The sequence below is a fragment of the Condylura cristata genome, unplaced genomic scaffold (genome assembly GCF_000260355.1).
Source record: "Condylura cristata isolate star-nosed mole 26May11 unplaced genomic scaffold, ConCri1.0 scaffold00008, whole genome shotgun sequence".
Classification (NCBI taxonomy): domain Eukaryota; kingdom Metazoa; phylum Chordata; class Mammalia; order Eulipotyphla; family Talpidae; genus Condylura; species Condylura cristata.
In genome coordinates, this window is record NW_004567109.1 from 46,499,215 (window position 1) to 46,526,756 (window position 27,542).

Genomic DNA, 27,542 nt, shown 5'->3' on the forward strand with positions numbered 1-27,542 from the left:
CCTGGTTATTTAAATTTTACTCACGCAAACTCAAATCATGTAAGATAATATTTTTCCTCTTCTTTGGATCTTCTCAGTGTATTTCTACTCAGTACTTCAGGTAATTTAGTGTCTAGAAAAGACTGGTTAATTTCCAAGACCCACTACCAAAAACAGTTCAAATGAAGTTTTAAAAGGAACATGTGTTACTCTAAGGATCAGATGTATCAAGCAAAACTTAGTAGATACCTTTACAGAATCTACTGTCATTTTCACAATGTCCTTCCTCTAAAACGAAACATATTCAACAAATGTTATTTAACTTAAGAGGGCTTTTCTTTAGTAAATAATTTACAAAGTTGCAATAAAATATAAACTTTAGCTGCTGAATTTTTAGGCAAAGTAATTACCAAGCAATTCATAAAGTGGACTGAAAACTAAACAAGTTATTTAAAAGGAAAAAACTGATTATAATACTGATTCCAAATGTTCAACTCCTTACCACAATTATCATGAGCCTACCTCCTCTTGGTTCCATTAAGCCTCTCCCATCCTTTTCTCTGCAACTTCTCCAATTACATTTCACTATTTCAACTTATACACCTCCCCTTCTTTTCTCTTTCCCACATCACACCCCTCAATATTCAACTTTTATTCCTCCAACTCCTCTGTGAACTATTACAATAGAAAATAACACTGCCTAAGAAAAGTAGACACTTTTTAAGTGACAGGTCTGATAAGTTAACACTTGTAAGTTTGGGGGTGAAAAACACAACAAAAAACTATACATACACACACATACTGTTTAGCACTTTCAAGATGATTATATGTGTTTTTGTTTAAGCCAGGTGAGGTCACTAAATTGCAACGTCAGAACTATTTAACGGAACTGATTCACCTTTTAAAACTTCCAGAAAACTCCTGCACATGTACTTTACAGTAAGAGTATATAACATATAAACACATGAACATAATGATACATATAAGTATTGAACATAAAAATATAAAACCTAAATGATAAAACATTTAAGTTCTATTTTAGATGGATGTTATTTATACAGTTACCAGCATACTTAATTTCTAGCATAAAAATAAAGATCCTATCACCCAAGATGTTTCCACAAAACTATACCACAAAAAGTCTGTAGAAACAAACCAAAAAAAAATTGCAATTTAAATGCAAGTAGGTATGCAGAAGTCAAACTACAAATATGCCACTGAAAATTTAACTGAGAAGAATATCTATTAGTTGCTAATGGTTATTTTCTAAAGCAACACCCCATTTTCTCCTCTTCGTTAAAAAACAAAAAACTAATACATGGCAAATTTCTGGAATGCAGGGCTACAGCTAAAAGCAAGTAGAGAGATAAACTAAGGAAGGCAACTAGAAAGAGCGAGAAGAGGTTGAACTATACTTTCCTGTATTGTGTAAAAGCAAGAACACATTTGAAGTTAAAAAAAAAAAAACAACGCATTACTATTAATTATCTAAATTGTTTCGTAATTATTTCTCCCACTACGAATACTAAATAAATCCAAAGATTGTTGAGAACACGGAAATATATATGCACATACAGCGTGAGTAAATTCACTTCTGATAAAGACACTGGAGGGTATAAGAAAAGTATGATGCTAAACTTTGATACCAAAGCTTATGAGACGTTTACTTTTAATTTAAAACAGTCACCTTTTTAATGTAAATGTTACCTAAAGCCATCCTTAAATGTCAAAAAATGGTAACCTCGGTAACAAAGTAGTAATCAAAATCTTACCAACAATTATGAGTTACTAGGCATATACCAAAATATTAATAAAACATGTTATTCTGACATCAGATACTGTCAGACACATAAGGTATCCCACCAAGAATTTACCCCCCCCCACACACACACAGTACTGATAAGCACAAAAAGTTAAATGATAAGGAAGTTATCGAAGACTAACATAAACGGGAGTAAATGGTGCCCACAGAGAGGAAACGGAGGGCGGTTTTAAGTGTCTTAAGGATAGTGGAGAAAGTACCGCAGCAGAAACAAACGACAGAATGGTTAACAGGTCTGGAATTCTTTAGAAAAAGGAAACAAGAAAAACTGACAAGAACGTTTGAAAGTAAGAGAAACGGTCTCCAATGGAATCGTCACGTCTGCACGAGCACGGCTCCGGAATTCCAGTGCCTAGGACGGGGATGGAACTATCACTACGCGGGAGATAAGGAGCCGGGGCTGAGGGGTGAGTACGCTTCTGCAGGTGGCGGGGCGCCCGCAGGGGGGTGGGGAGGAGGAGCGAGTCGACTCAATGGGGTCAACGTACACCTTCAAAACTAAAGGGAGCCGACACAGCACGTCTCCCGGCAGCAAGAGGCACTCGCCCCGGCCCCTCCCTAACAACTTGCCTTATAGAAAGAGTTGCGGGTCCCAAGCCCCCGGAACCCAGGGCTCCGCCATCCAGAACAACTGCTCTGCCAACGAGGTCCCGCGAGAATCGAGAGATCTCGCGATACAAACCCACTACCATCTCGCGAGTTTCCTCTAGAACCAACATGGCGGTACAAAAATTTCAGTATTTCGGAACTTTATAAGTGTTTCATTAATAAGATGGAGAACGTGTAAAAGTGAAGAGGTTGGAAGTCTTTCTGCCTCACATTCCTCATCCACCCCCCTCGCTGTGAAGAAAAACAAGAAACTAAAACCTCGGATGAGTACGACTAAACGACACCGACCGCATCCCTCTGCCTCCCTGACTGTCACGTGGAAGCAGATCTTCAGCGTGCCCGTCACGTGGGTCGCCAGTGAGCGAGCGCGCGCCCATCGCCCTCCCCAAATCCTCCCCGCCCCCCTTTCGCCCGCGCACACGTGCGCGCGCACCCCCGCCCCACGTGGGGGCTTTGCCGTCGCCGCCGTCGCCGCCACCTCCTCCTGCCCACCCCCTCCCGGCGTTCGGTTCCAAATCCGGGTCCCCAGGCCGATCGTCCCCCGGGTTCTCGCCACCATTCTCCCTCTCCCGTCTATGGTCCCCAACACGTGCCCAGAGAGCCTGCTCACCTTTCGCGCGGGGCCGGGCGCCACGAGTCACTCGAGGAGGCGCCGCCGCGGTGGCCGCTCTCCGCCCCCGCCACGGCACTTGCTCGGGTGGCTGCCGCCGCCGCAGGAAGCTCGACAGCGGCGCCTCGGCGCTTCCAGGTGGGTCTCCGCCTCCCGCTCCTGCCACTTCCCGCAGCACCAGCGGCTCCTTCCGGTCCCCTCCTTTCTCCTTCTGCTTGGGACGGGCTGGCGGCGGCGGCTGCAGACTCGCTCACTACACCGCCTGCTGGTAACCGCAGCCGGTGCACCGCTGCCGGGCTGGGGGCCGCCGCCCGCCGTCCCCGGGGGTAGCCCCCGCGCCTGGGCGCGAGTTGGTCTTCGGTGGTCTGGACCCAGTCCATCCCTTGCGGGTCTCTAGCTTGACCCTACGGATGGAAGAAAGGAGTCTCCGTGGCTCCCCGTTGGAAATGCGCTTTATCTGTCTTTTGTAGCCTCTTGCGATATTTGTAAGCCCTGGATCCCTTAGCGATGTCGCCTCGAGCTAGGATAACATCTGCATATGTATTATATATTCCTTTGCCTTCCTCATCTCTAACTGCGAGGCGCCTCGCTCAGCCTCCCGCTTTCCGGCTGCTCTGCAACACGCAGGCTCGATCCACTTCAGGACTTCGTGCTTGCTGTTCCCTCTAGCCAGAAACCTACCCCCCAGATTTTCTTTAACTCATGGATGTTCAATGCAAAGTTCAGCTCCCTTCAAAAGTAGTATCTGAGTTTTCCCAGATCACTATCCGCAATAGCACGTTTGCAGCACCCGTTTCACGCTACCTTTTCCTTCCAGACCTTTTTTTGTCGTCTTCCTGTTACTAAGAAGAATGAGATCCTTCAAAGCAGGGACCTTGTAACTTTTACTTATTATTGTGTCCCTAGATTTTTGTCTGGCATAAATCACTATTTAGTAAGTACTCCTAAGACACATCGACGACCTATATGGAGCAAGCAGAAAGGTAGATCCCGGCACACATTAGTGGAAATAAGCACTTACTTTGGGTGATAATTCCGTTAACAACCTCACCTTTTACAAGCTGTGGGAAAGTTGAGTAAAATCTTTCCTGTCTATAATTTCAAAGATGTTCCGAAATATAAAACCCAGTGGTAGAAGCCATTAACTAAAACATTTCTCTAATTGTTAAGTACTACATAACTGCCTTTGTTTTACCTGTCTTTGGAACTTTTTTTCCAGGCAAGTGAATATATGTGCCTTTAATTTTGCTAATAAAAGGTATAAGTAGTTTGAATGGCTTTTCCTACTGTTTTTGTTAAGAGTTGAACTCAAAACACATATGCCAAAGTTGACAGGTAAATATTAACACACCAACAATGTCTTATTGAAACTAGTTGGTGTCAGGCCTTAAACTAGAGACTTAAACAAGCTTTTTCTACCTTGCTCCATATGTTTTCAGAACTAAGTTCTATTTATAAAAAGCATAACGACCCTCTCTCCCCAAGTCCTTTGTGCCAGGTAATATGATATATGCACATGTATATATAACTTACTCTAAATTTTAGATTTCCAGCAGTCCTGAGATACATACTGTCTGTGGTGGACACTGTAATGTACTCCCCTAGCAACCAGGAGTGCTGCCCACAAACATCCTTCTGTTGTGTTAGAAAAACAAACTTGAGCAAATTTGAATATCTAATTGGCTTTATTAGATTCATGAATCATGCAACACCTGGTCTGTTAAGATGGTCCTCTGGGTTGTACAATAGGGAAGGCTTTTAGAGAAAGGGAGAACAAGGAAGTCATCACTAAGAGAAGTTAAAGTTTATTGGAGAAAAGTAAGCACTCCGATCACTACCATTTCACAATTAACCTATAGGTATTCCATTGGCTGGGTTTGTTACTGATCAAAAAATAAATCCTTCTACTGGCACAGTAAAGTAGTTGCACTTCTGTGTGAGAATGTGAGCTACCTCTTCCTGTGGGTCTCTTACTGAGTTTCTTCCTGTTTCAGGCAACTTACAGGTGTGGGGGAACATGAGAGCTCCCTCTACAGGCCTTTCCCACTGCGACTCTAGTTGTGGTTTATTTTAATTTTAACAGCTGTCAGTGGGCTGGCATTGTGCAATGTCACGCCCCTTCCGCATAGAGGCCACATCCAATTGTCACAGGGCAGGGAAAGGAACACCCCAGAACCCCAAACCTGCCTGCTCTAGGTTCTGCCATTCGCTGCATCAAGACAATCCATATAACGTCTTTAATGGAAAGAAACTTCAATACAATTAAGTGTGCAATACAGAAAAGACAAAGAATAGTTACTAAATCAAACACCCAACATTACCAGTCCCCTCGTGGGTAAAAATCCACCCAAAAGGGATTGGCCCAAAGCAAGGCCCAAAAGCTGCAACAAGACTAAAATACCTTCCTGCAGGGACCCATAGAAAAGGGTGAGAAATGGCCAGACAAGTCTGGGAGCAAAAGAACAAAAGCAAGATAAATACTGCCATAGTCACCTCCCTATGGGTCTCTGACCAATATCTGTTTCAGCTAGTCCAGGAACAAGAAACAAGAGCCACTTCTTCACATGTCTATGCTTTCTGTGCTCCCTCAGATTTCCATCCTGCTTTGTTCCTCTTCAGTCTCCTCTCTAGATTCTCCTCTTTTCTCCTCAGCTCCACTCTCCTTTGTGTGGGGCAAGGAACCTGGAACCTCCCCTTTTTCTGGGGAACACTCAGTTACACAATGACTGATCAACTCAGATAAAAAGATCCAACCCTCTCACCTCTACTTGGGACAATTTTGATGGCTTATCCCCTATCCAGAACAACTTGCATCAGCTTAGAATTTCATTTAAACTGCATTATAGCTCAACTATTCCCTCTGCCCAAGTCTTTATTTCCTTCTCTATCACTAGAGATGATCCCAAGAACTTTCTCTAATAAGTCTTCACACTGTAAGAGTAGGCTTCCTGAGAAACCCAACATGTGAAATACATTGAGAAAAGCAGTAATAGTGAATCCCCAAATGTGAAATTTATTTCTCTAGAGATATAAATATTGTAGGAAAGAATTTTTATAAAGTTGGTATTTGAAGTTGGAAAGTGCTCAGCATGACTGACAAACAGAGCCGGAATATTCTTAGCTGATGTAACTGCATGAGTCAGAATGTAAGAGGGGAAGTATACATAGCCCCAAGTGGCTGGTCCCCATGGTCTTGGAGCAGGCATTAAAGGAGTGAGGAAAAAGGACCAGCACATTGATTTTGAAGAAGGTCATCAAGAAAGAAGACCCTGAGCCTGGGAGTAAATCCTAGCCAAATAAAAAGGGATCAGAGCCCCTTAGATCTTCATTTATGTAGGAGAGGAGAAAGTGGGCTTTTTTGGTCTTGGAAAAAAGAACCACTGCCAACCTCCCTGATGAAAAGTCATTCCTGATGTTAGATTACTATCTGACCTTTTTTATTTTCATTTAGAATCATAGACTACTGAAGATGAAGACAATTTCAAGAGCATATAATTCAGGGTCTTGCACAATATTTTCTGAAGCACTGATGTTCCTTTTTCAAAGTTTTATGCAAAATCATGTATTTAACCCAAATAAAAGGACCTAGGAATGGCAACCATTGACATCTCCCTTAGTCCCTTACTAGGTAAGACTCTGTCATGGAAAGTGCTCTGAAAAATACTACTGTCATTCATTCATTCATGGTGCTGGAGAGTAGTAAACAAAGGAAACAGTGCTACTCTTGCATTCTAGGGAGGGAGGCTGACATTCAAGAAATAATCAAATATTTTATATAAATTCAAACTGTTATGTACCACAAATGAAAACTGCATGTCACTATGACAATATGCCCATGTGTGCCAAAATGTGTGTTCTAAGGCCTTTAGGTCTTTGAAGAAAAAACATTTAGGCTGGGGTCCAAAGTATGAATATGCATGTGAGTTAGTGGGGCAGAATAGAGGAAATGCTCCAAAGTAAGAAAATTTGATGCAAGGAATGTACTTAGTAGTAAAAGTATAGAGCAAATTTAGTACTACAGGAGCCTCTGCTTTTTTCTCTAGAATAAAGTCCGATGAAATCATGTATCTTAACTTTTCCATTCGCTATTTCCTATATTAAATATTCTTCAAAAATACCAAGAGATGGTTACTTAATTTAACCGTTTTTCTATTTGGGGACATTCAAGCTGTCCTAAGTTCATACTATTGTAAACTATTGGACTGATGAGTACACTGTGTCTAAAAAGGTATTCAGATATTTTGAGGACTGACTCTCCAAGATTAGATAGCTGATTAAATTTGTGGGTAAGTTCCAATCTAGGATCAAGGGAGATGGAGGTATCACTGATGACTGTATTTAAAAAGTAGAAGTATAGGTCCTCCCTGGTGGCGCAGCGGGTTAAAGCACAGCACTGAGAATCTGAAGCCACTTCCGCATGAGTTCGATTCCCGCCTACCGCCTGCCCCGAGGAGACCACATGGCGAGGCCCGCCCACTGCTCCCCTCAGCAGTGTACTTCATCGATCTGCCTGTTCTGCTCCCCACTCTGTCTCTGGTGAAGCCTCTCACCGCCCCTGAGCCTCTGGCCTGTACCACCCCAGTTCTGTATGCACAGGTGAATAAGTCTTTAAAAAAAAAAAAAAAAAAGGTAGAAGAATAAAAAAAAAAAAGTAGGAGCAAGATATGAGAGAAAAGTATGGCTAGATTAGGTTTACTGAATTTGAAGTAACATATACAAGCAAACAGAATGGCCCGGGCGTCTGCTGAATACATATGTTTGGTATGTAGGTTCCAGGTCTCAGTTAAAATTGCGTATTTGTGAGTCTTCAACATACAAGTAGTAACTGAACTGGATTTATATAAAATTATCCAGAGAGAACATATAAGAGCTGGAAATGAAGAACAAAACCCTGTAAAATAGGGTTAAGAAAAAGAATGACAACTAGAGAGGAAAAATGAGGTAGGAAAGTAATTAAAAGAAATACTGGGTTAGAATAGTACCTGCAAAGTAAAGTAGAGGGAATTTGGAAAAGATAGTTATCAACATTAGACAAATTCACCAGACACCTAATCTGTGCCCCCCCTCTGTGTTAGGCACTGGGAGTAGGAAAGACAAATCCTTTTGGTGGGGAAGATACACGGCACCAAAAGACCTTTTAAAAATTATATTTGAAAATTTATATTTATTTCTAAAAACATCACTTACAAAAAGTATAATAGGTAAAACAGAATTTTAAATAGTTAACATGGGAGTATTAGGACAAAAGGAAAAAAGAAGAAAAATAGTGCACAAAACTAATTGTTCTGAAGTCCTGATCACTTGCTTTCAGCTTTTGGTAGATAACGTAACAAAGGAAAAACAAGATGAGTTGTGTGACTGTCTCTGTATCCATGGGATAATAAAGAACCAGTTTCTCTGTGGAGACATTGCTATTGCCAGTACTAACATCAAAGTTAAGTTTTTCCCATTTCTCAAAATAAGGTTCTGTAATATAATCAACTGCATCCTTATAGTAAATCCAATAATTTATGGGACTTCTTATCACATTCACTCAATCTAGGCTGGAAGTAAATTCAAACTTGATGAACAGTATAAGCCAGGTTAAAAAAGAAAACTTAGTATGATTTGACTCTAAGAAAGATTTAGAAATATTTAAGGGAATGAATTACACATTTTTCAGAGGCTCATTCCTTCACAAGCCTCCATTTAGTTGATACAGCCCATACATTACTCTCAAGACCCAAGCTGACTCCAGGAGCACCAACTTAGTATGGGTTTTGACATTTGCATCACAGATCCAAAATCACTTTCATCTTCCACAGTGCATTTACAGGGTGATATAATAGATTTAACAGGTGTAACTTAAGTATTTCCAAGAAAATCATCCTCAGAAAAACCACTTTTTTTTTATTAAAAAGTTTATTTTTACATCATTTTTCACATTTTTTTTTCATCTCAATTGTAATCCCCACGGGTTTCCCATCACCAAATCACCCCTGTGCCACCACCATAGTCCCGTGCATTTCCCTCCCCTCCCCCCCCCCCCTTTTTGATCCCATTCCCCACTCCACCCCCACAGAATGTCTCTGGTCTATGGTTGTTCATTATTTTTAAAACCACTTCTTTTTTTTCCACATCATAGACTTAGCTGTCAATACACAGGCCAATATTTAGCCGAGAACCTATGAACCTATCCTTTCAATTTAGTAATGTAGTCTTACGTATTTTGATAATCATAATGTAAGTTTTATGTAAGTTTTTTAATATTCTCTATCCCAATGATAGTATAATGAATGTGACTATATAATGTTTCGAAGGAATTCATAAGAAAAGAACATCGGGCCCTCCCTGGTGGCGCAGCAGGTTAAAGCACAGCACTAAGAAGCTTAAGCCATTTCCGCATGAGTTCAATCGCTGCCTGCCCCGGAGGAGATCCACATGGCGCGGCAGACCTCTCCTGACCGGCCCCCTGCTCCCCTCAGCAGTGTACTTCATTGATTTGCCTGTTCTGCTCCCCACACTGTCCCTGGTGAATTCTGTCACCATCCGCATCTCTGGCCTGTACCCCAGTTCTGTATGAATAAATAAATAAATAAATCTTAAAAAAAAAACTTTTAAATAACTCATAGATGCCAGGTATTATACGAAACTCTGGGAATTCAGAAATAAATCATTAAGTCCTTGAAGAGGATCAAAGTATAATGATGAGGAAGAAGAAAGCTAAACATTATATATTGTTTAATTCTAATCTTAAATGGATGATTATATGCTCATCATTTCGTTAAACATCAAAAGATCAATAATACACCAAATGACTTTATTTTGCACACTTTGTACTATGAAACAACATACATATAACAGATTTTAGGCCTCTTACCTTTTAATATCTATCAAATATATTGAACACTCACATTATACTTTTTAAAATAATTTATTGAACTGATTTTAACAATACTGTTTTAGCTGGTGGCGGCTGCCCCAAACCAAAACAAAGTCATCATGAATACTATTCAACACCTTTAAAGTAATCCAGTTTGTTTTTGTACTTGGAGTATAGTTAAACTTTTTACATCACATAATCGAGCAAAGAGCAGTGCATACTATAGTATTCAAAAAGACTTATGCATTTCATTAAAAAAATCATTTGCAAGTGGCTTCAGCCTTGTCAATAATTTCAATGACACATTCCATATTTCATGCTCTCAAAATAAAAAGTGCCCTAGAACTAATTTTTTTTAACTGACATTAGTGTATACTACACAGGGTTATACGAATTAAAGTTTAACATTTACAGTGTAAGAGGCAATAAGTTATTGGTATCTGCTGACACAAATTCCACTCAAACTAGATACATCCTCAATACATTCAAAAAGACATTTTACAAATATTAATATACTATTTTATATGTTGCAGTGCAAAAGAAGTGACATCCTAATGTTTCCTGAGCTTTAGGAAATTACATTTTTTTCTATGACTCTCCATTCAAAGTAGTCTCTTTATTATATGAAGCCATGTCAAAACTACATAATTAAATTAGACTTTTGAAGAAGTGAAAAGATTGACCAGTTATGGTAGTTTAGGGAAATGAAACAGTTTCAAAGTAAAAGTATTTACAACACTACCAAGGATAGCATGGATCTGCATGTATGAAGATCAAAGACAGCCTATTGATTACCAAATGATAACAATTGCCCCTTCCCTTTCAAAAATATTACACTGACAGATTTATGGTAAGTTAATTTGTCATTAAATATAACAACCTGTAGTATATTATACATTTTAACACATTCTTCCATAATGCCCAGTAAAAAGAAATAGAGAAAATATTAAAAATCAAGGAAATAAACATGCTTTTAGGAATGTCTTTGCATGTGTATATGGCATGGGAAATGGAAATTATTTCTCATTAGAACTCTATAGCTTCAAAATTACAAAGACCGAGTTTCTACTTCAATTTTTTCTTCTGCTTGTAATATGTCAGGATCAACATGAACAACTGGAGGGCGCAGGATAACTTCAGGCCCTCCACCATATATATACTGGAGAAAATTCCATGTCTCTTCAGAAATTTGACCAGAATCTGCTCCTAAAAGCAAGTATAGAAAGAGCAATATTTACAAATCTACTTTTTCCTATTGCAAGAGCTTTCATAATGTACCACCCAACAAAAACACTTGAGGAATAACTGAGATATTTGGGAACATGAATCTTAATACTGCCAGCTCATGTTGTTATAAACTACAACTGTATGATCCATTTTTTTTTTAAAGATTTATTTATTTTATGCATACAGAGCTGGGGTACAAGCCAGAGGTGCAGGGGCAGTGAGAGGATACACCAGGGACAGAGTGGGGAGCAGAACAGGCTGACTAACAAAGTACACTGCTGAGGAGAGCAGCGGGCAGGTCAGGAGAGGTCTGCCGTGCCATATGGTCACCTCGGAGCAGGGACTGAACTCATGTTGAAGTGGCTTTAGCTTCTTAGTGTTGTGCTTTAACTGCTGCTCCACCAGGAAGGGCCTGTATGGTCTATTTTTAAAAGTCATAAAACATTTTTCCTAGTTCCTATCAACAGCTCTAAAACCTTTCCTCAGATAGAAATTTTAAACTGGCAACTTTTCCACTATTTGTACTGTATCATATATGAATTACATGATAGAGCTGGGTTTTAAAAAAAAAAGTGATGGGCTCTCCCTGATCGTGCAACAGGTTAAAGCACCACTCTATGAAGCTCTCAGAAGCCACTGCAGCACAAGTTCAATCCCCAGCCAGGGAGCTGATCCACATGGCATGGCAGACCTCTCCTGACCCACCTTCTGCTCCCCTCAGCAGTGTATTACAGTAGATCTGCCTGTTCTGTTCCCCACTCTGTCTCTGGTGAATCCTCTCACCCCCCACACCTCTGGCCTGTACCCCAGTTCTCTAAGTTCTCTAAATAAATCTTTTTTAAAAAGGTAGCCTAGAGCCTCTCTGATGGCCTATGGATTAAGTCTCAGGGCTGTTACCGCTACAGCCCAAGTCTGATCCCCAGCCAGGGAACTAACTCACATATGGCACAGCAGACCTCTCCTGTCTCGCCCTCTGCTCCCCTCAGCAGTGTATTCCAGTCAATCTACCTGTTCCACTCCCCACTCTGGCCTACACCCTAGTTCTATGCAAAAAAAAAAAAAGTCACTAACAGGTAAAGGCTTAAACAGTAGTAAAACTTACCTTGTCTAAGCATCACATTGCCACATTTAGTAACTGCAATTTTAGTGTTGTCAATAGGGCCTGGAGGATCTAAATCAAAGGCAAATCAAATGATCAAAATGCATACTTTTCAAGAAAATGTATGAAAGAATTACACATTTCTGTATGTGGAATAATTGAGAGGTACAGTTAGAAGGTCAAACTGATTATTTCTCAGCCATCATTATAGCAATTCATTACTGTCTTTTTTTCCCCAAAGCAGCACCAGGTAAGATGAGAGGCTCTCTTGCTATCATCCAAAGTCTACCAGAAATGATTTCTTAGATACCCAGTTGGGAATTATAGGACATAATGTATCTGTACAATTAAATGTACCTTTAATGATATAAAAAACAAGACCTTTGTAATTTAAAGAAAAGTTAACACAATTCTCTATTTGCTTCACAATATTCTTAATCTTTGTTTGCCTTTTTTTAATATAAAGGCTTCAAACTATGCATACTATATTGTAGACTATACTGCAACATTTTTCACCTTTCAAGAGTATTTGTTTTAATTACTAAGTACATAGGTTATTTTTAAAGTTTGCATAGTATCTCATTATGATGGACAAACCATAATTTTACCAATCTTACTAGTTTTTTTAAACTTTACAATATTGAGGTTACAAACTAATTTCATTCAGTTCCTTTATTCCTGCTGCAAATCTACTATAATTCATGAAATAAGTATGAAAAATCAAAAGGAATTAGAATGAAAGATCCCTAAGAAAAGAGATCTTTCTGCATTGTTTCCTTAGATTTAATCCCAAGCGCACAGAGATGTTTAAAAAATATTCACCAAACAAACCAAGAAAGCATCTACAAAGAATTTCATTTTTCAGTTAACCACTTACCTCCATCTTTACCCTTCACAAAATTTTCCCACTCCCTAAACCAGTGCATACTGATGCAATAAAAAGTGGCTGGAGAATCCTCCTCTTGGAATGCTCTGTTGAGCTACAAAGAAGGGAAAAACCAGTTACCCAGTATCTGAAACTTATTTTATAGCAAATTAATACAGCCACTCTATTTCAGCATATGATAAGGCCAGTTCTCCTGTATACAGAATATGAATTACAATGATATGTTATCTTAGTGCTATGATATATGGTCATACCATACATCATAATTTTCAAAAATTTATACATGGAAGAAAACAAAATAGGCAAATATATGCAAAAGAAGCATAAAATACTTGTTAAGTAAAGATGTGACATCAAGTCAAGTCTTCAACATAACAAATACACAAATTTATTAAAATTCTGATGTGTAGCTCTTATTTAAACATAAAATATCCACTGTCTTTACCATACTTCACTTAAACATTGATAGAAATGATAGGATTGCAAACAAAATACTACAATGAATAATCTTGCACATTTTATTTAACAGACAACATACTTTTATGTATAGAATAAATTCTCAAAAATTATTGGATAGTCCTTCTACTATCCTAAGGTCTTAAAGTAGGCCAATTCTACTAGAAATGGAAATCTTCATAGGAGTTACTTAATAGTTAGAATGGAATCATCTTAGTGTCAGTTTAACCAGGACTATCTTGGTCCCTGAACTTCTGGAGGTTTAGTTATTCATTTTCACAATCTTTTTTTTGCTTGAATTAGCCAATCTAGCTTCCACTGCTTTCAACAAAAAAAGGAACCAAATTGATAGAAATACTGGTAAAGAAAAAGAAGTGAAGGCAACATGTTATCTGAAATGTATCAAATTATAATAGTGTGAAAAGGCATGCTATATTTCCTAGAAATATTTCATGATATGCAAATAAATGCCCATCGTCAACCAAATTCAAGGAAATAAGTTACATGCAACAAGTGATTCTTAATTGCATCCTTTGGCTCTCAATTACATTACTGGGTCAATCGTAGTTTCTCTAATAATTGGTTTCTCTAGTAATTTACTAATCAAAGCTTTTACAGTGACTATCGCTTCTTGTTGCAGATATCTATCTCCCTTACTTCCAAGTCTGTCAAAAGGGCACCTTTTTGAAGAGGACTATATGACTATCTTGCTTAAATCTGTACCTGACTCCTTTTCTTGCCATGGTACTCCTGAGGCCTCTTATCCTGGAATTTGGAAACTGGCATGGATAGTATTAGCAGCTATTCCTCAGATTCTACCTAACTGACCCAATAATGTCACAGACCCTCAAAGGATGCAGTCAGGTATCACTTTTTGCATGTAACTTCCTTAAATTTGGCAGTTCCTCAATTTACAACTTTGACAATTTTGAAATATATAGGCCAGTAGTTTTATGAAATGTTTCCTAATTTTAGTTTGTCTGAATTTCCTCAGGTTCAGCTTTATACACTTTATGTTCCAAACAGGAGATGCTTTGTTCTTCTCACTGTATCTGATCCTAACACATGATTTTGACTTGTTCCATTTGTCCTGTTATTCAAATGAATTAAGTTATTGGTATGCCAGGTTCTGTTTAAAATTAGTCTTTTCTCTTTGTGTTTTGTGGAGAGGTACATTCCATTCCTTGTCACCTTTTCAACTTATACATTTATCTAACCTATATGGAACCAACATCAACTTATATAATGGGTTTTTTTTTTTACTGTAGCTTATTCTGATACTCAAAATGCCCCAAATTTGGCAAAATAATCCCTTCAGGTTAGTTTTTGTGTACTTTTGATATGTCCCTATCCAACTTCAAGAACTCCTTTAATTTCTGAATAAGCAGTTAAATTTCATGATGTCATAATTTTTCTGCTCTAGTCCCAGAAGCAGCCATTTCTCCAAGGAGAGCTGGTTCCTTTTACTGAAGGAAGATGTTTAGAAGCCAAGATCTGAGAACTAGGTTATATTCAATTCTACTGGAGTAGTCATTGCTTCCCATCTTTAGGAAATTAATAGACCACTTGTTCTAAACACACACACATACATTTACACCTATGCATACAACTCTCGTCAGTATATAGTTTCAGTAGGAATATCAATGAAATACCATTGCTTTCAGATGACTAAATTCTACTAAGATTCTCTACTGGGAATTTGGATCACAAATAACTGTAGCTGTACTACTGACAGTAGCACTTTGAAAAGACCTAGATAAGTAGTACTAATGTTGTCCATAAAACCTTGTTCAGCTTTTTCTAGGGATTCTGTGGCCAGATTCTCTGTTGCTTGGTTTAAGGAAACTGGGCATGTTTATGGAAGCAGTGAATGTAGTCTTGGTAAATGCTTTCAGAAAAATATTCATTTAAGGAAACCTATAATTTACCATTTTCAGTAAGCTTTCTTGCACATGTCAATCCATAAAATAAAATTTATCATCAATCCATGCAAAAAAAAATCCACAAAAGGAGAACTCAACAGAATTGTAGTGACTTGCCTCAGATCTTTCACTGGTATGCAACCAGAAAATTTTAAATCAATTTTATGAAAAAGTTTCAACATAATGTAGTTGTACTAATGGTTCTTTATCTTGGATTCATATTTAAAGTTCAAAAATATTACATTACTTACCCGAATAAAATTTTCCAATTCAGTCTTTCTTCTTTTTTCAATTTTCTCTGCCTCAATTTGACATGTGTGACAAATGTACAGATGGTTAACAGCTGGTCCTCCTCCATACCTAGAGCATGAAGAATTCAACAACTATGACAATTCTGAAGAAGATTCTAGGAAATTTGTCTTCAGCTTTTAGTCAGTGGCTACTTCCCTAGTAAAGAGTAGATTTTCACAGGAGAATTCTCAGTCATACTTAATCGAAAAATCAAGTATTTATAAGGACTTGATGTTATGTTTATCAGAATTAAAGATTTTATCAGTTTATTGCCTAACCTGTTTAACCTACACTTTCTCTTCTAAGCTATTTCTGCTACAAAATGTGTTTAAAGTACTTTTCAAATATTAGATTACAACAAATCTAAATTATACAGTCATAGTGACAGTGTTAATCAAATTTTAATCAAGTTTCACCCAGTTTGCTCAAGTGAAAATTCACAGAATATTCTTAATATCTAATCTTAAGAAAAGTACAATAAGAAAATTATATATACAAAACATTTTAAAATTTAAAACTTGAACATAGAAGAGTTAAATACCACAGCATACTTACAGATAATGAGAACATAAAACATAGTAATTATAGTCTAGGGCTACACTTGCTAGAAGTAGAATTTGTCCTCCAACTCAAACTTCAGAAGGAATGAAGGAAAAGAATAGTCTTTATTAGGAACATATATGAAATAATCCAATCTTTTATCCAGTTTCACAAGATGATCCTCACAATATCATAATCATCCAATTTAAGAAACAAACCTGCTATATAGGTTATCCCAAATATTCTGAGGCAGCATCAAAACCAAGTCTTCAATATAACTAGCTTTCTGTGGAGGAACACCTAAAAAAGTTTATAGGCAGTTTTGTGTCACTGTTTAACTCCTTCACTTTCAAAAGTTAAACTCATTTTTGTATGCATAAATAAATAAATCTTTTTTTAAAATGGGAATCATGCAGCATAATAAAAAAAACTTAAAAAAATAAACTCATTTTTAAACTGATTAACCACTGGCATTTTTCAATCATTCTTGCAACCCCTCTCAAAAAGGTTAAATATTAAACGTGAAGTATTTTTGGTGATTATGTTCCTAAGCACGAATGCATTTCTTAAAGAGAAAAATGAATTAAACAAGATTTTCAAATATTTCCTTATGTAAATATTTATTAAGTCTTGACTGTGTATTGAAGGAAAGTAAAGACAAAAAAGATAATCTTCCCTGTGTGGAGCTTATGAACTAACAGAGGAAATAAAGCATTTACATAAGTAACTATATTAAAAGGCAGGCACAGATTAATTATGAAAGATTTATGAGGAGATTCAGCATAGAACAGCCTATTATTAGTAGCTCAGTGAGAGAAAAATTCACCAACAAATATTTTCAGTGTTTATGTCCTAAGTTCAATATAGGAAATTCCTACTATCTCTTGTGATTTCACTACAAAAATAGTTGACAGTATTGAGTCTTTAACCATAAAATTAATAAAGGTGTCACACTAACTTATTTACTGTGGTAACAAAAACTGTCAATCACAAAGTCATAAATTATATTTAGCAAAGTGAACTAGATGAGAGTATTTTTAGTTCTATGCATATTTTCATACTTTAGGAAAAGAACTATTCATTTAGACAAAAGGGATTAAAAATCACAGATACAGTTGGTAGCTAAATGTTTCTCTGTTGGAAAAAATTATGTAAATAGAAGGCTTATGTTTCTATTATTAATTGTTTGAGAAGAGAAACAGTGACAATCTCAGGTACTGGTTCTAGTCTATAAGCTCTATTAATGGTACTCTATAGTGATAGTGATATAGGCATTCCATATATTGAATATCTATATAATGAATGTATAAGGTGAAAGACTTGAAATAGGCACTCAATATCTGTCCTATGAAGATGGTACAGAATGCCTATTATTTAAAAAAAAAAAAAAAGCCGATTTTGGAAACTGTATCAGATTAAACACATTGTGCTGTAATTGTGTTAATTTACAGCTGAGGAAGTGGTAAGAAAATAAATGGAATAGGAAATTTGTTGTGTTTTTCCTACTCTGTAAAGATTTAACACCAAATCCCTATTACTTTCCATTAAGGAATTTCTTACCTCCATGAACACAGAGAAAATCATTATTTGAAATAGGACCGGGCTCAGCAAAAGTCTTAAATTTATTTAGCCACTGACGAGAAATATAAAACTGAAGGAGACTTGGTTCCATGATGTTCAACAAATTTGATATCCTTCTTCTCTCTTTTTGTGCCTCTTCACTGCTCTTCCTATTAAGAATAATGATTCATTAAGTTCTATATGCATTTTATACCATAAACTAGTAAGTGGATTTTTCCTCTCCCACATGAAACTTAACATAGGTATTAATATTGTGACCTTTATTAAGTCTTGGGAATTATTCAAGACAAATATACTCTGCATCATCTCTCAAGTAGTTTACATATATCCCTGGGGGTGATACTGTATCTTAACTACTGGTATCCACATAACTACTGGTTCACAGTAGTGGCAGATTTAAATATGCTGTTTTCTTGTTACTTCCAGCCATCAGTGTCTAATTTTTTATTCAAGCTAATTTTTCTAAAAAAATATTCCTCCTGCCTATTAAGTAAATGATTTAGCACTTTGTTAACAAAAGGTCACACTGCATGCAACTTTCTACTTCATTTTACTCACATAATGAAAGGAGAGTAAAACAACTAACAATCTTTACTTAGCAATCCATTATGAAAGTCTTAGAAATCACTAATAACCCCAAAGTGAGATGTTCTTTCATAATTTTCCAGTCTATGTGTGAATTACTTCCTTACCTATAGAAAAGTACATAAGCCTCTGCATTCTGTACAGTAGATTCTGAAACTTCAGTGACACTCTGATCATCAAATTCATACCAGAGGTTATTTAAATTGTTTCGGCAGTAAGCAATATAATGTCCACCTGAATTTAAGTGAAAAGGTATCATGGTAAAAAGAAAATTAACCCAAGAACTGAAGCAAAACCACTTTTTATATCCCAACAGCATAAAGATTAAGATATAGCAAGAACTATGCTCATTTTTTGCTTTTTCCAAATATGTCTCTCTTCCATCACAACTATAGGAAATAAAAAATAAGAACAGAAAATATAATCTTAAAAACCCAATGTAAAAAACAAACCATGCTGCCCTCCATTATTTAACTTTATATAAAATACAATTTCCAGTATTCCAAAATTTGTGGTAAAGCTATTCGATTTCTATGCGTCCTTGGTAGTACAAAGAGTTAAGCCTCAACACTATCAAGCTATCACCAGCCACTCCAGCACAAGTTCAGTCCCTGGACAAAGAGCTGACCTACATGACACAGCAGACCTCCTGTCTCACCCACTGCTCCCCGCAGCAGTTTATTTCTGTCAATCTGCCTGTTCTTCTCCCCACTCTGTCTCACCAACCACCCGCTACACTAGTTCTTATGCTCATAAATAATTTTTTTTAAATATTCAATTCCCTAAAATTTTCTGACATGTATTTAATAATCAAAGTAAAATAAAAATTTATAATAATGCTGTATTTTTAATTTTTATTTTGTTCAATCAGGTCACACTTAAGGTCAATTCAGATATTTTCTTCCTAATCTAAGAACTAATGTAAAATCTTTATACTTACTACTTGCATTCCCATGATGACAAATAACTGACAGAAGGTCATAGGTAACAATTTGAGCTGGACTATCTTTAGCAAGAAATGGCTGAAGATCTAGCCCTTCCAGTGGAAATGAAACATGTGTACTGATTTTGGTTGAAAACATCAGTTCATGTCTGAATCTCTTAAGGTGGATGCATAAAATCTAAAAGAAAATAAAAATCAAACCCTAATTTGTTGCTACAAAGACTAAAGACATCCCAAGTGACGAAATTTAGAACACATAAGATTCTTATCTATAAGCAAGAAATGGGGAGCAGCCAAAATAAACTAAAAGGGTAAAATTATTTAAAATTCTAACATTTTAATGCTTACAATCTTAACGCTGAATTTAGTGTCAAGGTTAAACAGTATCGTGCTTGTGACAACCTAATTCTAAAGATGCTGAAATGGTGAAACATGACATTTTCTAAGTTCACTGATACTGGTTTTCCAAATTAAAACTTTTTCTTTTTTTGCTTTACGTGCATTTATTTTATGCTGAATTTATTCTTGGGCCACAAGCTTTTGTTTCTTCAGTTTTTTTCTTTTTTTTTCTGTGCAACCTTCTCTTCTGGCTTAAGAACAATCTGCTCTTTTTCAGTTTGGATCATTTCAATGTTGCAAGCAAGGACAGTTCAATCATGAGCTCTGTAAATTTTGACACTTCTTAGGGGCTTTGTTCACCTGAATGTGCTCAATGACTAAAGAATCCACATCTAAAACCTTTCAGTTCTGCAGTACTTTTTGCATTTTTAAGCATGTGCAGTAAAAATTCAATACTCTTATTATGGCTGACCCTCTTGATTTGCATGACTGTAGAATTTTCTGTATCAAGTGAACAGCAAACTATTTTCAGAGGTCACCTAAGTAAGGCCACTTGCAGGAAAAGGGATGCTTTTCTAATTTTAAACTTTATACCTGCAACATACTATACCGCCTGATTTAAACTGTGTTCTTTTTACCTAAAGGCATTTACTTGGTATATAATTTAATTTTTAAAAAATGGATTCTAATAAGTTATGCATAGCAACTAATGATAATGACTTTATTCTTCAACCATGCTAAGAAATTACTCCTTATATTATTACATTAATGCTTTTTTTTTTCACATAAAATAAGCTGAATTACAATGAAGCTCATACCTCAGGAAACTTTTGTACTTTGCAAAATTTTACTCCATTCCGCAACCTTAAAGAAGGAAAAGAAAAATTTAAGTATGAATCTACAAAAAAATTCAGTATTTTTAAATATATAGCAAAATCTTTTAGAAAAAGCAGAGCTAAAAACTATGACTAAAAATGCTCACTACTGAATTCGATTCTACTCATTAAAAATACATATAAGGCCCTCCCTGGTGGCGCAGCGGGTTAAGGAGCTGCACTGAGAAGCTGAAGCCACTTCAACATGAGTTCGATTCCCGCCTGCCCCGGAGGTGACCACATGGCGTGGCAGACCTCTCCTGACCCGCCCGCTGCTCCCCTCAGCAGTGTACTTTGTCGATCTGCCTGTTCTGCTCCCCACTCTGTCTCTGGTGAAGCCTCTCGCCGCCCCTGAGCCTCTGGCCTGTACCCCAGTTCTGTATGCACAAATAAATAAATCTTTAAAAAAAAAATACATATAAATAAGTTATTTTAGTCTCCTATAAAGAATCATTTAAAATAAGATATCAGCAATGTCAATTTATGGAATTATGTGACTCCCTGATAAAAATTTTTTTGAAACAAATGTATTTCTGGCTATCTTGGCTTTGCCTTTATACCATCCAGCTATCAAGTAAAACTAGGTAGAATAAAAACCAAATTTTATATAAAGATTGCAATCTATATAACCTTTATTCTTAAGTGTAGAAACAAATAACTCAAGATAAAGAATTGATATTAATAATCAATATTAATATACATTCAAGAGTTCTCTCTTTTGTATTTGGAGATAAGGAGGTTCTTTTCCATCTTTGCTATTTTCTTTTCCCATGCTTTATAAGGAAGGGTTTTGCTTTGGACCAAATCCCTTAACTATTAGCTATGATTTCACAGACAAACTGATGAGAAATACTTTTCAGTTCACTGGAAGCATATTTTTTCAATTGTCAGCCTTCTGACCAAATAATACACCATTCCATTTTGTCATTAAAAAAAAAAAACTTCACTGAGGTTACTGCCAAAGCCAGATGTTTGAATTACAAAGATTCTAGATATTCTAGATATTATTAGGCTACTCGTTTCCTATTACAGATTCAGAAAAATGTTCCTGTTGACTCTACCTCAAAGATATTTGCTTTCAGTTCTCTCCCTACTCTTCTCACCACCAAGAAATCCTAAGAGATTGAACTTATTGTAAGATACAAAAAGACAGTGAGAGTAAATACAAAGAAAATCATACTTTTCTTAATTGTCTATTTTGCTATCACATAGCAGGTAACATCAAAGTTGCTATAACCTTGCAGAATTTTACCCAGACTTTTAAATGATGTACTTTGAGTCACTTTCACTTCCTGAATCTAACCTGTTAACATGGTAATCCAGAATTGTATTACCTTACTTAAAACAATTTTATAGTGAAAATCTATGTCACATTTCCTAATAAATCTTTTCTAACACAATGAGAAGTTGTCTTATAAATAAGTCTATTATTAACTTTGTTAAATTTTTACTTCAAATTTGTTTACAGAACAACCAATTAAATAAACCAGAACAAAGTTTACCAACCTTTATTTTTCTAAAATAAAAATTCTACCATGTTCTTCTAAATAGCGAGAAAAACACATTTTAAATTATAAAATACCCAATTATAAAAAGCATTGTCAATGCCACTTACTTTTTGCATTTTTCACAACTGTACATATTGTCACCTGAAAATAGAACAGATATGGGCATTTAAAATAAGATATCAGCAATGTCAATTTATAGAATTAAATGTCAATTTATCAAATTAAATGCAAGTTATTCTCTTTTGCACTGCAATTCTCTGAGTTTGCCAATGCTGACTTTGCAGCACAATAATACAGGGTTCTCATTTTTTAGTCTTTGCTACAGAGTCAGCTTTTGCCTGTAATTATCATCATTCCACCGTCTTTTTTCAGTCTTGAAGTCTTATCTCAAATAACATTCTTTCCATTTACTGCTGCCTATCATGGATCCAAGTAAGGGATAGCACACAATAACAGAAAAGCAAAAAAAAAAAAAAGAAGCAAGAAAAAGAAATAAATATAGATGAAGGGGGAAAAAAAGTAAAAATAACAAAGGATCATAATATGGACTTCAAAGACAGTCCAGATACATAAGCCAGTCTTTCATATTAGTGAAATTTTCCTTTCTTTGAATCCCAGGGCAGTTTTACAATACTTCGTATACCATATTGTTATACACTACAGGAATCTGTATTAATTATGTCATAATATGATTTATGGCATTTATATTCATACTGTCATGGCAGATATTGACACTGTGCTAATATGTGAAAGTACTATTTAAGCCACTTACTTAGCTTTCATGAGTACATCTTGCTTTGGGCCCTACTATTGTAGTATTTTGATCACATAAAACAATTTAGCCACTAAATGAAAACATTTCTATTTCTTACCTTTTAGTTCATCTCTGGCGAAGAAGGCAGCAAGACAATCTTGCAAGGTTACTATTGGACCCCAAAACCAGCTAGGAACACATGAGACAACAAACCTGAAACATTATTGATAGAAAAAAAAAAAGGGAAGTGTTCTGCCAGTACAGCAGAAACAGCAGTTTTAACTATCAATGAATACAAAGAAAATGCATACATACCTCTTCACGTATTCCATGAAAAAAGCTATCCACCCCTGCGGAGCATATGCTTCACCACATGATCCTGCTTTGACTATAGAAGTTGGATGACTTGAAGAATGCAGCTTAGCAAGATCTTCCTTGCCAGGAATTGGCAAGGACAGATCTTGAAAGGTCTCGAGGGTTACAGACACCTAAAATTGTTTTTGTGTTTTAAAAATGAGATGAAAATAATCAAGCACAAGCATATCTAAGGATAGATTTTACTCAAAAGAGCAAAGCAAGTTATAAGTGAAAAAAAAAAAAAAACTAAACACTTATTTCATAGTAGTAACAGTAGTAAAAATAGTTATTTTGTACCAGAAACTGCTTTAAATTTAATCTTCACATAAACCTAACTTTCATTACTCAAGGATAGTGCAACAAAAAGTAGTACCCCACATCCTATTATTGTGGATTAAGGTTCATATATGTAAGCATTTCTTTTTGAAAATGACCTCTCATAACACTTTTCAAGTGTTACTTTAAAAAAATTATTTATGTACATAAAATAATCTGACGTGTCATATTTCAACTAAGTGAAAAGCTGTAAAAATAGTTCCATTTAAATATTTGGTACCAAAATTGCCTATATATTAAAATGACTCTGCTGAAAGCCTTTAAATTTGACATAAGATTCTAACACAAAAAATTAAAAACTTAGTTTTCAGGTTTCTTTGAGAAATGTCATTTTATAATCCTAAATTATTGTACTAAAGTAAAAGCTTCCTTAAGAAAAGCTCAAAGAAACTGAGAGATTAAAAGCCAAATGATTTTAATTTGTGTTCTATTATATGAGCCCCAATCTTAACATGGGAAAATATAAATATAACCAACTGTAGATTTTATTCAGGCTTGTACCTATGAAAAACAAGTTTTCCAACATAATGATTTCATCAGCCTTGAGAGAATATGTGTAGGTTACCAGCTCTTGTTGCTGAGCAACATCTCATCTTTATATGATACCAAAGATGAATAACAATTAATTAATTCTTCCTGTGAATGCATATATCAATTCAGTGATGAGCCAGACAAATTGTTAAAAAAAAAATGTTGTTGTTACTTCTAAAAAATAAATTCTACTCCTAGAATTAATGTGATGATATAAACACAAGAAATAAATGCATAAGTACCAGTACAATCATCAGTAACAAGTTTCTGTACATTTTAATTACTTCATACTCACCCTGTCACAAGTCAGACACTGTACTGAACTAATGATTGTTCCATCGAATATGTCTGAAATAACACTTCGGTATTTCTTATGCTGTTTTTTTCTCTTTGGAGATGACGAAGATTGAGCTAGGATTGAAAAACAGTATAGAAATTCTTTTTTAAAGTTACAGTAGTTTCTTTTGGCATTTTTAAAGATTCTATTTTAAAAGTAAAATTTACAGTGCTTACGAATATTTCTCCAAATACTTATATTCAAGATAATTACTTTTAAAAAGACCAAAAGAGAAATCCAGATAAAAATACAAGGAGTTCAATCTTCCATCTTCCCTGTAATTAGGACAGTCTTGCTTTTGCTTGTTTTTGCTTCCAAAGGATTTAATTGAAAAAATTTCTATAAATTTTGAGTTCCTTATATATTTTGGATATAAGTCCTCTGTCAACTATGTGATTTGTAAATTTTCTCTCCTAATCTTTCACCCACTATTTCCCTCAGCAGTGTACTTCAGTAGATCACCTGCTCTGCTCCCCACTCTGTCTCTGGTGAATCTTCTCACCCACTGCACCTCCAGCCTATATCAGAGCTCTCGTGTGCATAAATAAATAAATCTTTTTTAAAAATTTAAAATTTTTATCTTTTATGTATGGTGCTTTTCATGTCTCAATGTCTTTAAAGAACTCACTGTCTAACACAAGGTTATGAAGACTTTTATGTTTACTCCTAAGAGTTTTATAGTTTTCTACTCTATCATATTAAAACATATATGTAGCTAATGGAAATACAAAATATTAGTCACTCTGGAAAACAATTTTACATAAAGTATAAAATATAACAGCTTCATGCTGCTAGGTGTTTTACTGTAGACAAATCAAAACATTTTCACACAGATCTTTTAAAAAAAAATTCAGATATGCACCAATGTGACTGTATCTTAAAAGCATTATGCTAAGTGAAAGTTGCCCATTTCAAAAGACTACATACTATATCATTGCATTTATATAACATTTGGAAAAGGCAAAACAATAGAACAGATTAACCGAGTTTTAGGCCTTAGGGAGAGGTAGGAGGATGGTCTGATAACAAAGGGGTAGAAGGAAATTGCTGGGGCGGTAGAAGTGCTCTGTATTCTGTTGTGGTGGTAACAAGAATGTATGCACCAAGAGTGACTTAATAAATGTAAATTTGTGCCACACACAAAAAAAATTTTTAGACATAGTTATATAAAATTATGCTGTCGATTTTAAAGAACTGAATAATATGCTATGATTAACAATTTAAATTATCAAAACAAAGGAACCTGAATAACTGAAACTTCTACCTTTTTTGTGTGTGGGTGCCAATCCTGGCCACAAATTGCCTGATTTAGGAGGGCTTGCTGATAAACGTGGATTAACAACTTCATTTGATGGGAGGTTCTGTGGTGTAGACAGGTCATTCAAATGGACATCAGTAATATATTCTGTAATATTTAAAATTTGTATTATTACCTTAAGTAGTAAAATTATTCCACCTGTCAAATAATGTTAATTCAAATGTTTATTAATTTTGAGATTTTGACCAATTCACATTAATAAATGCCATATGAAATACATTAAAGAACAAAATGCTCACTAAGTATAAAAAAAAGACAATAATTTTCCAAATAGGAAATTAATGTTTTTAACACCCTGATTGTAGGCAAGTCAGGAAGTGAGCAGTGGAAATATAAAGTCACAGAGTGGTCATGTTTGTCCTAATTTAATATTTTATGACATATATTTATATATTTAGGTGATTTTTAGAACTTTCTACCATATGGTAGAAAAAGACTATCCTCTTTAATCAAAATCTTGACAAGACCCTTATTCATAGAGTAATCATAAATTATTTTATTTGTACTGTGATAAAAGGAAATATACCTCTTTGTTGGGAAAGGACCTTTTTTAGAAATAAGTACGAAGAATCAAGAAAATATAAGCTACGTTAGAGCTATCTTGATATTTTCTATTGGATTCCAAAGTATATAACAACATGTATTCTAAGAAAAAGGACAGTGCCTGATAAGTTTTGAATGAAGAAAAGAGAATTGTTCAAAAGAAACCCTGAAACATAATGACAACATGGATTTTTCTGGATAATGCAAAATAAATTACTTTTGTTATGTAATTTAACACATAGGCATTTTCAGTATCTCAACCACAACTAAAATCACACTGCAAAATATTATGAGGAAGATCAGGAATTCATTATACACCATTCTGAAGAGAATCAAGTTAGTAAGATCTAAGCCTGGGGCTGGCAAATTTTTCCTGTAAAGAATCAGGCAGCAGATATTTTAGGGTTCTTTTTATGACATGTACTGTCTTTGTCACATTTTTAAAATCGCGTCTTAAGTTCAGGTCCCTGATACAGCTCATCAAGTAATTACTAAAAACAAACTTGCTATGGATAATAAAGAACCACTCTGGCCTACACCTCTTCATCAGGCTTAATGTGGTTTTTGATGAGAAAGAGTTGAACAGCAGTTTAGCAGTAACACTTCCCATGTTTAATGACTAAATAACTTCTATATAGACCTAAACTTCTAAGTATGAGGTCAGTGTAATTAAGGAGCCAAATATGTTTTCCTCACTAGAAGGCATTTAAGCATTATGAACAGGTGATTAAAGAAATATTCTTTATGTCAAGAAGTAATTTTTTGATTCATTCAAATACCTAAACAAATCGTTAGCAGGTTTTGCTCTTTAGTTAAGAAGATAAAATTTTTATGCTACATGTCTGTCACTCATTTTAATCAGAATTTGAACTTCTGATGGTTTAATTTTATATGCTTTAGAAAACTAAATAATTTACCACATTAAAGCTAAAATAAATCAAAAACTTTTAAAAAGGTGTAAAATGCAAAGCAATCTAGCTCAACTGTCTTTCATTTAGCCACTTCAGCTCTTTTCAAACTACATATTACGGTATAATCATTCATAACAGAGTCACTGCAGTTAATTAAATTTCTACATCAAAATATATTCCAGGGCCTCCCTAGAATTAATTTGTAGTGTAAGGATTGAGTGTCAGCGCCAGCATGCTGACACTGCTGTGAGTTCAATTCCCAGCTGGGGAGCTAACCCACATATGGCACAGCAGACCTCTCCTATCTCACCCACTGCCTAA

General features: G+C 35.7%; 2 protein-coding genes across 5 annotated transcripts in view; both read right to left on the minus strand.

Moving 5' to 3' along the window:
* ZZZ3 (zinc finger, ZZ-type containing 3) overlaps positions 1–3,157 on the minus strand; it is a 68,895-nt gene extending 65,738 nt beyond the window's left edge. Inside the window, exon 1 of one of the 2 annotated variants that reach the window (XM_012722583.1) lies at positions 3,021–3,156. The gene's annotated coding sequence lies outside the window, so the exon portion shown is untranslated. Of the gene's footprint in view, positions 1–3,020 lie in introns of both variants that reach the window. The other variant, XM_012722584.1, reaches the window with a different exon arrangement.
* A 6,565-nt stretch (positions 3,158–9,722) lies between these two features.
* Positions 9,723–27,542, minus strand: part of USP33 (ubiquitin specific peptidase 33) — a 42,119-nt gene continuing 24,299 nt past the window's right edge. The window contains exons 11-24 of one of the 3 annotated variants that reach the window (XM_012722596.1): positions 25,714–25,854; positions 24,408–24,523; positions 23,204–23,376; positions 23,007–23,077; positions 22,242–22,275; positions 20,570–20,615; positions 19,410–19,590; positions 18,577–18,703; positions 17,864–18,033; positions 16,522–16,603; positions 15,724–15,832; positions 13,086–13,188; positions 12,212–12,280; positions 9,723–11,088 (exon numbers count right to left, since the gene is read on the minus strand). In XM_012722596.1, coding sequence (XP_012578050.1) covers positions 10,931–11,088; positions 12,212–12,280; positions 13,086–13,188; positions 15,724–15,832; positions 16,522–16,603; positions 17,864–18,033; positions 18,577–18,703; positions 19,410–19,590; positions 20,570–20,615; positions 22,242–22,275; positions 23,007–23,077; positions 23,204–23,376; positions 24,408–24,523; positions 25,714–25,854 — 1,580 coding nt within the window. In that variant the 3' untranslated portion in view covers positions 9,723–10,930. Of the gene's footprint in view, positions 11,089–12,211; positions 12,281–13,085; positions 13,189–15,723; positions 15,833–16,521; positions 16,604–17,863; positions 18,034–18,576; positions 18,704–19,409; positions 19,591–20,569; positions 20,616–22,241; positions 22,276–23,006; positions 23,102–23,203; positions 23,377–24,407; positions 24,524–25,713; positions 25,855–27,542 lie in introns of all 3 variants that reach the window. The other 2 variants (XM_012722595.1, XM_012722597.1) reach the window with 2 other exon arrangements.